Source organism: Neophocaena asiaeorientalis, unplaced genomic scaffold (genome assembly GCF_003031525.2).
Source record: "Neophocaena asiaeorientalis asiaeorientalis breed wild unplaced genomic scaffold, Neophocaena_asiaeorientalis_V1.1 scaffold150, whole genome shotgun sequence".
Classification (NCBI taxonomy): domain Eukaryota; kingdom Metazoa; phylum Chordata; class Mammalia; order Artiodactyla; family Phocoenidae; genus Neophocaena; species Neophocaena asiaeorientalis.
The window spans coordinates 16,081,734-16,095,708 of NW_020176571.1; the positions used below are offsets into that span (position 1 = coordinate 16,081,734).

The 13,975-nt window shown below is 35.4% G+C and overlaps 1 protein-coding gene across 1 annotated transcript in view; it reads left to right on the plus strand.

The window, feature by feature from the left end:
- Positions 1-13,975, plus strand: part of LOC112391832 (solute carrier organic anion transporter family member 1B3-like) — a 58,106-nt gene that overhangs the window by 22,101 nt on the left and 22,030 nt on the right. Inside the window, exons 4-8 of the mRNA XM_024733324.1 lie at positions 2,750-2,882; positions 9,307-9,428; positions 10,696-10,842; positions 11,033-11,131; positions 13,491-13,727. Coding sequence (XP_024589092.1) covers positions 2,750-2,882; positions 9,307-9,428; positions 10,696-10,842; positions 11,033-11,131; positions 13,491-13,727 — 738 coding nt within the window. The remainder of the gene's footprint in view (positions 1-2,749; positions 2,883-9,306; positions 9,429-10,695; positions 10,843-11,032; positions 11,132-13,490; positions 13,728-13,975) is intronic.

The window sequence follows — 13,975 nt, forward strand, 5'->3', positions numbered from 1 at the left end:
AAACCCTGATTTACACAAACTCATTGCCTGCAAACTAATATTTTGCAGGGCTAAAACTTCTCTTTCTCAAGATGCCCTAGTGCAAAAAAAAGTTGTAGAGAGGATTATGATTCTGATGATTTGAGGAGAGGAGAACAATTTTGAAACAATCTTTGTTAGGCTCTACTGTTGAACTGGGTATAAAATTTGGGGTTAAAAGTCTTTTTTTTTTTTTAGAACATTGAGTATATTGTTTTGTTGTCTTCATTTTAATTTGGATTTCTCCAATAATAGTGAGGTTTTATATAATTATTTAACATTCTTTTCTCTTACTTTATGAACTGGTCACTGATTACCTCTGCCCATTTTCCTTTCCCCCCCTTTTAATGATTTGAAGGGATTCAACAATTATGTCTGTTGTATAGATTACACATATTTTTTACAAGTTTGCTCTTTATCTTTTAACCTTTTAAAAATATACTTGTTTATTGAATGTTTAAAAAATAATTGTGTAAAGGAAGACCCATCTATCTTTTGGTCATGAATCTGCCTTTTCATGATTCAGAGGCTATTACACCATACATATCCTTCACTTTTCCACCTTCTAGGTTTAATGAAACCATCTAGAACTTTAGTATTAGACTGTGATTAGTTTTAAATTCTAATTCATTGTATATCTCTTTATATTGAGGAATTGATTCTTATTATCTTTGTTAAACTTTGTAGCTATTTAAAAGCAATTATTTGGACACGGTTATAAGTTTTACTGGTTTCCTTCTTAACACTATTTCTTGAACCTTATGACTTCAAGTCTCATCTTTAGTTTTTCTGGAGTATATCTTCAAGTAGCTTTTTTTTTCCAGAAATAATTGAACATAAGACATATTTTCTGAGCCCTTGCATTGGAAAATGTATTTATTTTACTATCATAGTCAACTGATAATTTGAGTATGAAATTAAAGCTTCAGAATCTTTTTTTCTCAGAACATTAAAAGCATGTTATCTACTGTGTTATAACACAATATTATACATAAGAAATCATTACCAGTATCATTGTCATGCACTGATAGGACCTCTTCTTTATGCCTGAATTTCAGAAAATTTACCAACATATACCTAAGATGGTCTCTTTTACATTATTTATGCTGGAGAAATGTAGAAATTTTTATCTGATGTCTTAAGCCTTCCTTTACCTCAGGAAATTTATTTTCTATATTTAAATTTGTTCCTTCCCCTCTATTTTCTTCTGAAACATATATGAATATTAAATTTTCTGGCTATTTTTTCACGTTAAGTTTTTCTTTCTAAAATTCGACCTTTTTTTTTTCTTGAAACTCCATCAGTCTTTGCTGATGCCATCTTTCATCTTATTGTATCAGGTCCCAATATGTACATTTCTGTAGAGTATTTAAAATTTTCAACAATACTTTATTGTTCTCTTATTATTTTTAGTCTGCTAGTTCTTATTTTATGGATGCAACATACCTTTGTACCTCTAGAGATACTAACTGGATTTTTCCAGAATGTCTTCTCTTCTTAGTTTCCTCATTTAACTGTTTTCTTCATGGGTTACTTTATCTGCTGGTTCAGTTTGGTACTTTTACTTCATGTTATTTTTTTCCATCAAATGTTCAGTAATTCTTGGTTGTTGTCTGTTCGTCATTATACTTGTAGCTCCAGATGGACTGGAATTGGACATGACCCCCACCACTTAGATTGGTCTTTTTCCTCTTTTGAATCTAAATAAATTATAGCTAACATTAAATCTCAAGTGACCTCTCCTCCAGGAAACTTTCCTGAAACTTCTAATTAATTTAAGCTTCCCCTTTCTGTGGTCTAAGAGTACTTCTGTCCATTTATCTATTTTTGTCACTGGTAGGTAAGTTCTTTTAGAGCAGATACCATGCACTGTTTATTCTTTTCCTCTATTTCTGGCTTCTAACCCCATGACAGGTACTTAATAAGAATTTAAAGATTTCTAGGTGTGAATGAAAAATGCATGAATAAATACCTTCCCTCGGGTATTTTTGTCCATTTTTCTCCATTCCAGTACAATCCACTCAACTCCAAATTCTTCATAAAATTTTGCTTCACTAATATCACCAAATAATTCAAGTACTTTAATTCTTATCTAAAGTCAATTCTGCTTATTATTAACACCACACAACTTTATAGTGAGTGGCTTAAGGTAAGTGAGTTTCATCCCGAGTAATTAAATTACCCGGGGACTTCCCCAGTGGTGCAGTGGTTAAGAATCCACCTGCCAATGCAGGGTACACGGGTTCGATCCCTGGTCTGGGAAGATCCCACATGCCACAGAGCAACTAAGCCCATGAGCCAAAACTACTGAGCCCACGTGCCACAAGTACTGATCTCACGTGCCGCAACTACAGAGCTCATGTACTGCAACTACTGAAGCCCGCGTGCCTAGAGCCCATGCTCCACAACAAGAGAAGCCACCACAGCAAGAAGGCTACGCATCACAACAGAGTAGCCCCAGCTCGCCGCAACTAGAGAAAGCCCGCGCACAGCAACAAAGACCCAACACAGCCAAAATAAATAAATAAGTAAATAATAAATGAATGAATGAATAAATAAATAAAGGCAGAGTCTATTTAAAAAAAAATTACCCGATCTTTGAGGAATGGTACCATGTCTTATGCTCTATTTTTATCCATTCTGTGGCCTTCCATTCTACTGGACACAAAATTGGACTCAGTCACTGTTTGCTATAATCAATCAAATCAAAATAATTTTGTTTTCTTTCTAGGAAATTTGCTTGTGATTTTATTTGTGAGTTACTTTGGAGCCAAATTACACAGACCAAAACTAATCGGAATTGGTTGCTTCGTTATGGGAATTGGAAGTATTTTGACTGCTTTACCTCATTTCTTCATGGGATAGTAAGTGGCTCTATGCCATCAATGATCATTTCCTTGTAAATTAATGGTAGAATTTTATTTTTTTCCTTTTAAATAAGCAGTCCCCTTTTGAGAAGAATATCCACTAAGTGTGTGTAGAAATGGTGTATATTTTCTATGTAATCATTAAATTGTTTTATCTACCATGACTCTCATTGATATTAAAATATGAATAGCAATAAATGAGTAGTTTCACAGAAAATAAATAAGCTTTTTAGTATGATATGTATTTCATGTCTTTGCCTACAAGATTTTGATAATATTTAATAAGTCTTTGTTACCAAACTCAGGTCCAGCTGCTCACCACTCGAAAATCAATACCTGAGAGGCAATTGTTGGTAGAAAGGCAAGTTGCTTTTAATCGGAATGCCAACAATCTAGGGAGAAGGTGGACTCATGTCCCCCCAAACCAACTCCCATGATTCTGTTTGGCTATAAAAGTTTTTAAAGGGAAAAGGGAAGTAATGTCAGTTAATCATTGAGATAGAGGGTCAAAGTCATCACCATCCCCCACTGTGTGCAGGCTTGTTGGTTTCTTGTGATTTTTCTTTAGATGCTATCTTGTTCACATAGTTTGTTCATGAGATTACTGAAGGGAAAGCTAGGGAAGAGATCTGGTCATCTGTTAATTACTCATTCTTCATTTCTACTTCTTTGATCTACAGAAAGAACCAACAGGTTAGGCAAGGCACCATGTGATCAAAAGATTTGAAAGGTGTACTTGGGTTGGTGATGAGTAGAGTATGGGGCGCCTGATTTAAATGTTAGTTACAATGTAGTTTTGCTAAAGTGACAGGACAAAGGGGCCTCCTGCAGAACCTCTTTCCTGCCAAAAGCTGCTTACAACTTCTCCACTCAACTCACTGCGGTATGGGTTTTCCCACTACCATCTCCACTGAGACTTCTTCCTAAGTCACTGTGTAGTTTTAATTAGAGTTAGATACTAATGAAAGGAAACCAAAAATAGTGATGGCTTAAATAAGATAAGAGCTTATTTTATACATAAAAAAATTGTAGCCAACCCAGCCCTTGACTGGCCTTGACTTCATGGTCTAAATTTTGGCAGTGTTGTTCCTTGCAACAGGATAGAAGGGAAGAAGAATAAGAAGAAACAGAATGCACACAGGCTGAGACTTAAGAAATACTTTCAGAAGCATAACCCTTCTACCAACTTCACATTAGCCAGAACTTTGTTACACCTCACGTTCAGATAGAAAGTCATTGGGAAAAATAGACTTTACTTCAGGTGTCCCCTTCCCAGCTAAAGATCCCAGGTTCTGTTACCATAGAAGGAAAGAAGAATGGATATTGAGAGCCAATGAGCAGTTTCTGCTAAAGATATCAATTACTTACTCATTATCAACACCAACAGCCATGCCTTTTGGTTACTATATTAATTACTCTATTTGACCCTCATAAGTTCTTTCTTCTTCCTGGTGCTGTTCCTTCTTATTTTCATCATCTTACTCTCTCTTGATTTATTTCCTCCTTTTGGCTTCTCCATCATGCCCATCTTTTCCTTCTGCTACTGACACCATAAGGTCAGTATTGCCTAAGCTCCCTCTTCAATCTTCATCACTTCATTCTACATGATTTGTGTGGAGTACATGCATTAAATGCAACTATCACTGTACACAGTGAGTTTATCTTATATTCAAGATCTATATAACCAACCACCTCATGGGTATCTCCAACCTAACATCCTACAAACATTTTGCATCCATATATTCAGAACAGAATTCATCCCTGTGCCATCACCAGCTCAGATTTTTCACATTCACTCTTTCAGCAATGATTCATTTAGCCACAGAGGAACTCAAACTAAAGTCAAGGGTCTCATCCTAGACTTATTCTTTACTTCAATACACATGACCAGTGATCACCAAATCTTGCTTATTCTGCCTGTTATCTGTCATAGTTGTTGCCCTTAACCTGATAGAGGATTCTATCATCTCTGGCCTTGAATTTTTGCCTCCCAACTCCACTTCATTCTAACTCATATTCTATACTACAGTATTGATTTAAAAAATAAGAATCTAATTATTTTACTACCACTTAAAACTCCCAATATCCTAGAGCAGTATTTTTCTTTATTTTTGATATTTATTTATTTTGGCTGCACCAGGTCTTACTTGCGGCATGTGGACTTCTTAGCTGCAGCCTGCAGGATCTAGTTCCCCAACCAGGGATTAAACCCAGGCCACCTGCCCTGGGAGCTCAGAATCTGACCCACTGGACCACCAGGGAAGTCCCGTATCCTAGAGCAGGATTTTTCAAACTTCAGATCCTGAACCACTCACGGACCAATAAATCAATTAAGATTATTAAGACCAAAATTTTTTAATAGGATAGGATAGGATAGCATAGAATAGAAGAAAACACAATGAGAGTGGGGATAAATATTATTCTGTGAAACTTTTTGTTTTGGTTGTACATAAATTTGTGTGTGTGTGTATATCCATGTATTGTGATTGTGATGCAAAATATACTTCTCATTGTTAGTCAAAGTATTGAAAGCCTTTTGCCTATGAATTACTATCTAGGTTCATTTGCATATCTAAGCTTATTTGCATATACAGGTCACTTACTGATTTGGTCCTTGACTATCTTCCTAGCCTCATTTTACACTGCTTCCCATGACTGAGGACCACACTCTAGGCCTACAGTTTGCCAAATGTGCCATAATATGCCATAGCTTTGTTCATAGTGTTTCTACAGCTTTGAATGATTTTCTTTGTCTGTCTATTAAACTCCTATCCATCTTCAAGACACATCTCATATGGAATCCTCACTGTGAAGTCTTCTCTAATCCACACCTTTCCAAACCTGCAAGCCAAGCTGATAATCCCTTTCTCCTTTACGAAAACTCAGGACCTGGTATATTAACCTTATCATATCCTTCATTGTATATGTTTACCTTAGGGGGTGTAAGATGTTTTAAGTAAAAAAACCGTGTGTTTTATTTCTAGTGATTTGGAGCTGAGCATAATGCCTGGCATAGAGTAAGTTGCCCTCAGACTTCACAGGGTACCTCAGTATTTTTAATTTATATATTTTATTGAAGTATAATGGACAAATTATATTAGTATCAGGTGTACAACATAGTGATTCATTATTTTTATAGATTATACTCCATTTATAGTTATAAAATTTTGGCTATATTCCCTGTGCTGTACATCTTTGTATCTTATTTCTTTTTTTAACATATTTATTGGAATATAATTGCTTTACAATGGGATGTTAGTTTCTGCTTTATAACAAAGTGAAGCAGCTATACATATACATATATCCCCATATCTCCTGTCTCTTGCGTTTCCCTCTCACCCTCCCTATCCCACTCCACTAGGTCCTCACAAAGCACCGGAGCTGATCTCCCTGTGCTATGCGGCTGCTTCCCACTAGCTATCTATTTTACATTTGGTAGGGTATATATGTCCATGCCACTCTCTCACTTCGTCCCAGCTTACCCTTCCCCCTCCCTGTGTCCTCAAGTCCATTCTTTATGTCTGCGTCTTTATTCCTGTCCTGCCCCTAGGTTCTTCACAACCTTTTTTTTAGATTCCAAATATATGTGTTAACATATAGTATTTGTTTTTCTCTTTCTGACTTACTTCACTCTGTATGACAGACTCTAGGTCCATCCACCTCACTACAAATAACTCAATTTTGTTTCTTTTTATGGCTGAGTAGTATTCCATTGTATATATGTGCCACATCTTCTTTATCCATTCATCTGTTGATGGACACATAGGTTGCATCCATATCCTGATTATTGTAAATAGAGCTGCAATGAACATTTTGGTATATGACTCTTTTTCAGTTATGGTTTTCTCAGGGTATATGCCCAGTAGTGGGATTGCTGGGTCATATGGTAGTTCTATTTTTAGTTTTTTAAGGAACCTCCATACTGTTCTCCATAGTGGCTGTATCAATTTACATTCCCACCAACAGTGCAAGAGGGTTCCCTTTTCTCTATACCCTCTCCAACATTTATTGTTGGTAGACTTTTTTGATGATGGCCATTCCGACTGGAGTGAGGTGATACCTCATTGTAGTTTTGATTTGCATTTCTCTAATGATTAGTGATGTTGAGCATTCTTTCATGTGTTTGTTGGCAATCCGTATATCTTATTTGGAGAAATGTCCATTTAGGTCTCAGCCCATTTCTGGATTCGGTTGCTTTTTTCACATTGAGTTGCATGAGCTGCTTGTAAATTTTGAAGATTAATCCTTTGTCAGTTGCTTCATTTGCAAATATTTTCTCCCATTCTGAGGGTTATCTTTTCGTCTTGTTTATGGTTTCCTTTGCTGTGCAAAAGCTTTTAAGTTTCATTAGGTCCCATTTGTTTATTTTTGTTTTTATTTCCATTTCTCTAGGAGGTGGGTCAAAAAGGATCTTGCTGTGATTTATGTCATAGAGTGTTCTGCCTATGTTTTCCTCTAAGAGTTTTATAGTGTCTGGCCTTACATTTAGGTGTGTAATCCATTTTGAGTTTATTTTTGTGTATGGTGTTAGGGAGTGTTCTAATTTCATTCTTTTACAGGTAGCTGTCCAGTTTTCTCAGCATCACTTATTGAAAAGGCTGTCTTTTCTCCATTGTATATTCTTGCCTCCTTCATCAAAAATAAGGTGACCATATGTGCATGGGTTTATCTCTGGGCTCTCTATCCTGTTCCTTTGATCTATATTTCTGTTTTTGTGCCAGTACCATACTGTCTTGATTACTGTAGTTTGTAGTATAGGAGCCTGATTCCTCGAGCTCCCTTTTTCTTTCTCAAGATTGCTTTGGCTATTTGGTGTCTTTTGCGTTTCCATACAAATTGTGAATTTTTTTATTCTAGTACTGTGAAAAATGCCATTGGTAATTTGATTAGGATTGCATTGAATCTGTAGATTACTTTGGTAGTATAGTCATTTTCACAGTGTTGATTCTTCCAATCCAAGAACATAGTATATCTCTCCATCTGTATCATCTTTAATTTCTTTCATCGGTGTCTTATAGTTTTCTGCATGCACATCTTTTGTCTCCTTAGGTAGATTTATTCCTAGGTATTTTATTCTTTTTGTTGCAATGGTAAATGGGAGTGTTTCCTTAATTTCTCTTTCTGATTTTTCATCATTAGTGTATAGGAATGCAAGAGATTTCTGTGCATTAATTTTGTATCCTGCAACTTTACCAGATTCATTGATTAGCTCTAGTAGTTTTCCGGTAGCACCTTTAGGATTCTCTATGTTTAGTATCATGCATCTGCAAACAGTGACAGCTTTACTTCTCCTTTTCTGATTTGGATTCCTTTTATTTCTTTTTCTTCTCTAATGGCTGTGGCTAAAACTGTGCTCTCTTCCATGGCTCTGAAGCTTCCCTCCCACCCTCCGTCTCTGCCAGTGAAGGGGCTTCCTAGTGTGTGGAAACTTTTCCTCCTTCACAGCTCTTTCCCAGAGGTGCATGTCCTGTCCTTATTCTTTTGTCTCTGTTTTTTCTTTTTTCTTTTGCCCTACCCAGGTACGTGGGGAGTTTCTTGCCTTTTGGGAAGTCTGAGGTCTTCTGCCAGTGTTCAGTAGGTGTTCTGTAGGAGTTGTTCCACATGTAGTTGTTTTTCTGATGTATCTGTAGGGACGAAGGTGATCTCCGTGTCTTACTCCTCCACCATCTTGAAGGTCTCCTTCCTTATTTTATACCTAGTAGTTTGTACCTCTTAACTGCCCTTACCCTATATTCCCCCCTTCCCCCACTCCTGTTCTCACCGGTAACCACTAGTTTGTTCTCTGTGCCTGTGAGTCTGTTTCTGTTTTGTTATATTTGTTCTTTTTTTTTTTTAAGATTCCACATGTAAGTGAAAATATACAGTATTTGTCTTTCTCTGCCTGACTTATTTTACTAAGCTTAATACCTTTCGGTCCATTCATGTATTTTTAAATATCAGCATTTGTCCCTATTCTAGGTCCATTCTATTGTTCCTATTAGTGCTTCCTTATCAAATTGAAATGGATTAGAACTTTTTAAACTAAGTTTTGAAGAGTCAGGCATATGACTGTGTGTGATTATAAATTGATTTTGAAATTTTAGATTGTAACCGTCTTTGAAGATAATTCAAAAGATTGATAAATACAGTCAGCAGTTTTTTAAAAGCATGAAACCAAGATATTTCATATGTTGCCTAGAATAAAGCACTGCTAGGATGAGAGCAACATGGTACTCCACCTTGCCTGGGGAGTACTGCATTATATTTCTTAGTGAACACTCCCATTTCACTGTTACCCATCACCACTCCTAAAATATAAGCTGGGAAACTGACAGAGTATCCTGATAATTTGGAGAAGAGAATGGTGCAAATAAAGGGGAAGATTCCTCTGTATTTCTGGGAAAAGTGAAAATGCTCAGTAAATATAGTGATGTTCTTACAGTTACAGGTATTCTAAAGACACCCCTATTAATCCATCAGAGAATTCAACATCAAGCTTATCAACTTGTTTGATTAATCAAAATTTGTTACTCAATAGAACATCACTGGAGATAGTGGGAAAAGGTAAGAATTGAACTGGCACTAGTGAATATTAGTGTCATTAATAAATATTCTAAAATTTAACAATTTAAATACATCGTTAAAAAACGATTGTGGGGGCTTCCCTGGTGGCGCAGTGGTTGAGAGTCCGCCTGCCGATGCAGGGGACGCGGGTTCGTGCCCTGGTCTGGGAGGATCCCACATGCCGCCGAGCGACTGGCCCGTGAGCCATGGCCGCTGAGCCTGCGCATCCGGAGCCTGTGCTCCACAACGGGAGAGGCCACAACAGTGAGAGGCCCGCGTACCGCAAAAAAAAAAAAAAAAAAAAAAAAAAAAGATTGTGATATCCATTAGTAAAATTGATTTAAAAGACAAATGGGAAAAATATTTGCATCTTATATATGTAAGACAAAAATCATAGTGTTAATATATATTATATATAAAGACCTTCTAGAAGTAATAAGAGGAATATTTTGATATGAAATTGGCAAAGAATATATGCAATTAATATAAAGAGGAGGACATGGTATAAATATGTTAAAACAATTTTACTGTTTAAGAAAAATTCAAATTCTTACACCAATTCAAGATTTTTTACCTATTATAACACAAATCATAAGTTTTAATTATAAATTATAGTACTAGTTAAAGATTTTCCTACCTACTAGATAGGAAAGATTAAAAATAAAAAGAAATGAGGTAGAGGATAAAGACACATTTTATGTATTACGGGGAGTGTATAAATTTCTCTTTTGGAGGTTAATTTTCAATATGGTAAAGAACAAAAATATGCCCAACTGCTTAAATCAGCAATTCTACTTTTATTGCTTTATCTTAAGGAAATAATCAGGAATGTGCAGAAGGATTTATTTATCATTATAGCCATGGCATCCCTGTTTAACAGAATGAAAAATTAGAAATATCGTGTGAGTACATAGAAAAAATTGATTAAATAAATGATGAAACTTATTCAGCACACTATTATGCAGTCATTAAAATCCTGACATGAGAAGATAAAGAGTATTATGCATATTTTTATGTTCACTAAAAATGTGAAAGATATAAACAAACATTAGAAGTGGTACTGTGTGTGTGGAGGGATGGCAGATAATTTTTACTTGTTTTCTTTGTGCTTTTTTCTGTATTGTCAAATTTTGTAACGTGACTATAAATCACTTTATAATTAGTAAAAAAGTTCTTAAATGGAATAATTAAATGGTTAAGTTAGTTGACTCTTCAAAAGGAATGCTAAAATTAATGTTTAAGATAAAACACTCTCTTGTCTACGTAGGTTGGGAAAAGGAATCTGGGTCACATATGTGGATATATATTCTATTGGGTAATATGCTTCGTGGAATTGGGGAAACGCCCATAACACCCTTGGGGATTTCTTACATCGATGATTTTGCTAAAGAAGGACATTCTTCTTTTTATTTAGGTAATGTACAGAAAATATTAGATTTTATGGTTACTTTCCCTGGGTGTACCTTGAAATAACAGTGCTCCTAAACTCATTCTTTTACTTTAAAAATTACTTAGAGAAATATATTGTATTTTATTACTTTAAAAAATTGAATAAGAACCATGTATTACTGGCATTTGATAAAAATGTTTTGTAATATTTTCAGGTAATTTGTTTGCAGTAACAATGATTGGTCCAATCATTGGCTTTTTACTCGTATCTCTGCTTTCTAAAATGTATGTGGATGTTGGATACGTAGATCTGAGTAAGTATAATCAGAACAAGGTAACATGATAATGCTTTTCAAGTACATGACACCATTCTTTCAAATAACTGAATTCACTCTTTCAGTGGCCCTTTGCTGACTAATTGTCAAAAGTTACAAATAGGTAATGTGTTAATAACTAGAATAAAAATAAACTTCAGCTCCTATCTACATCAGGCTTTTACAACTAAGCACAAAATAAGAAAATTTAACAAACTTAAGATTACTTCACCCCAAATAATTGCAGGTCTCTCAATGTGCCTACTAATGTCACTTCCCCACATTTACCCTCTCTCCTGTCTCGATTTGCATAGTTCTTAAAGTCTTTTCCAATATGTGGCTCCTCTTCAGAGATGCCTTACTTCACCACCTCCTACTGGCCCCAAGTTAAATGTCCCTATTAATTACCAAGAGCATGCCTTTATTGTAGCCCTTGTCACAATAAGCCATAAATATTGGTGCCACTGATCTTCCATCTCTTTTAGAACATAACAGTATGATGTCTGTCTTAACATATGATAAGTAATTAGTGTTTAGAAATAAACAAATGTGATTTTCTATTTCACCAGGACTACATAGAGTAGACATCACAGCAGACCAACAATAACCACAATCTGAAAGTATTTTAATATAAAGCTAAAACGTGGACCTGATGGAATGTGTTATGTCTTCTATTTTGGATGTGTGAAATAGAGTAGGTTCACATTCCAAGTGTTTCTACTCGATCATTTCCAGGTTCATCCTTGTTTTTATCACTAAGCACCCAGATATAAATGGTTAAAGTCTTTAGAATGATAGATTTGTAACCTCTTTTCTATAGTCAGAAATCACTACTCACAGTATTTAGGTCCATGGTGATCCCATTTCTAGCACTGAACTTCTAGACCTTATTATATCTTCTCTTCTTATTATATCTTCTATTCAGTTATGGGTATGATGTAAATGTATTGTGAAGTACATTTTGGCAAACTCCAATGCCAAAGGAGTCAACGAGATAACATAAGTGAATAAAGAGTGTTCGGTGTGGTGGTTAAACTTGGAAGAATTGTTGGTGGTGAACTGCCCTCTGCACACACCCGAAAGTGCATATACTGCTCAGCCTCAACCTATTCTTTTCATGAAGAAATTTGGATCCAGCACTGACAAAATCTTCTGATTGGTTTTCAAGAAAATCCTGGAATCCAGATTTTCATGTGGAAGTTTTCAATTTTTAAAACAATGTGTGAACAAAAGAAAACACTTTGGCAGGCTGTGTCTAGCCAGGTTATGACCTCTAGTTCCTATGTGTACACCAGGGATAGAACACAAAAAAATGTTATCAAAATGACACTTCTGACGGATGATAACTAAGTACTTAGCATGCAGATGGAGTCACTGATTTTATCAATCATTTCTGCAGTCTGTCAGAGTTGCTGATTATGGAATAATATGAACATGTAAATCAATTTTAAACTCAGAGCTGTATATATCTGAAAACCACTTCAATAAATAGAATTAATAATTTATTTCTATATATCAAGTCAATGTTTTCTCATGTTAAAGAGTTTTCTTATAGATCAAAGAGTAACAACACCATTATTGTGCTTCAAACATCTATGGTGTGTGTGTGTGTGTGTGTGTGTGTGTGTGATGCTTTCTTATTAGAATGTTTATATTTATAAATTTAAATATATACTGAAGCTTTATATTTACTGAAACAGCTCATTTATACTTGTCTAGATATAGCACATACATGGCACTCACACAGCTTTAAAGGGAAATATTATTGAAATAAAATGGTTAAATTATCCCTAAAATTTAGAGTCTAAATTTTAAACTCAGATTTTCATTATACGTATATCGTCACCATTATCATCCTCTGTGCTGTCAAGGAGTTGGAAATGCAGGTTCTAGGAGGAAAAAACCCAACTATTGGCTCTGAGAATTTCTTGCGAAGTGCTGTAAATTTCATTGCTAGTGGTTTCTTGACCTCAGGAGATGGTGTCAATAGAAGTTTTCAGACAATGAGTATCATGCTTTCCATAAATGGCCCTTAAATAGTTTGCAAGCTTCAACTGTTCAATGGTGGCTGCTGTTGTCATGTCACCAGAAAAGCCACCAAGTTCACACAGGCTCAGGCAATGACAACAATGTCATGACTGACTCCTGGACAACAGCAATTGTAAGATGTCATTAAATATTAGACTTACACTTATTTCAAAGATTAAAAAGTGTGAAAAAAAGAAAAGAGTGTCTCAGAATTGATGAAACATCATTTACTTTCTTCATCTATGAAGGACAGCAATTACTACAATTATTACCAGAAATTCTTACATTTCAAAATGATTTTTGACTGGCTTCTTCTAATTCTTTATTCTAGGCACTATCAGAATAACTCCTAAGGACTCTCGTTGGGTTGGTGCGTGGTGGCTTGGTTTCCTTGTGGCTGGACTAATATCCGTTATTTCTTCTATACCATTCTTTTTCTTGCCCAAAAATTTGGATAAACCAAGGAAAGAAAAAAAAGCTTCAGTATCTTTGCGTGTGCAAAATGAGGAAAAGAGTCAAATGGCTCATTTGACCAAGCAGGGGCAAAATGTTAGTGAAACTGTAGCTGGTAAGTATTTCACATTAACAGTCAATTTGGAATTGTTAATCCCAGTGAAAGGGAGGGGTGAATATTCCAAAATAATAAGTCATACTCAAGTCATCTAAATAAAGTTTGATTTCTTCTTTACTAAATTTGGCTAAATTATTCTTCTAAGTTCCTACTAAAATTTGTAAATATTTTCTGAACACGTATCGACTCTGAAGGGAAGGGAATTAGGCTTGTGATCTTTAGCAGGGAGAAACCAATCAAAGGCT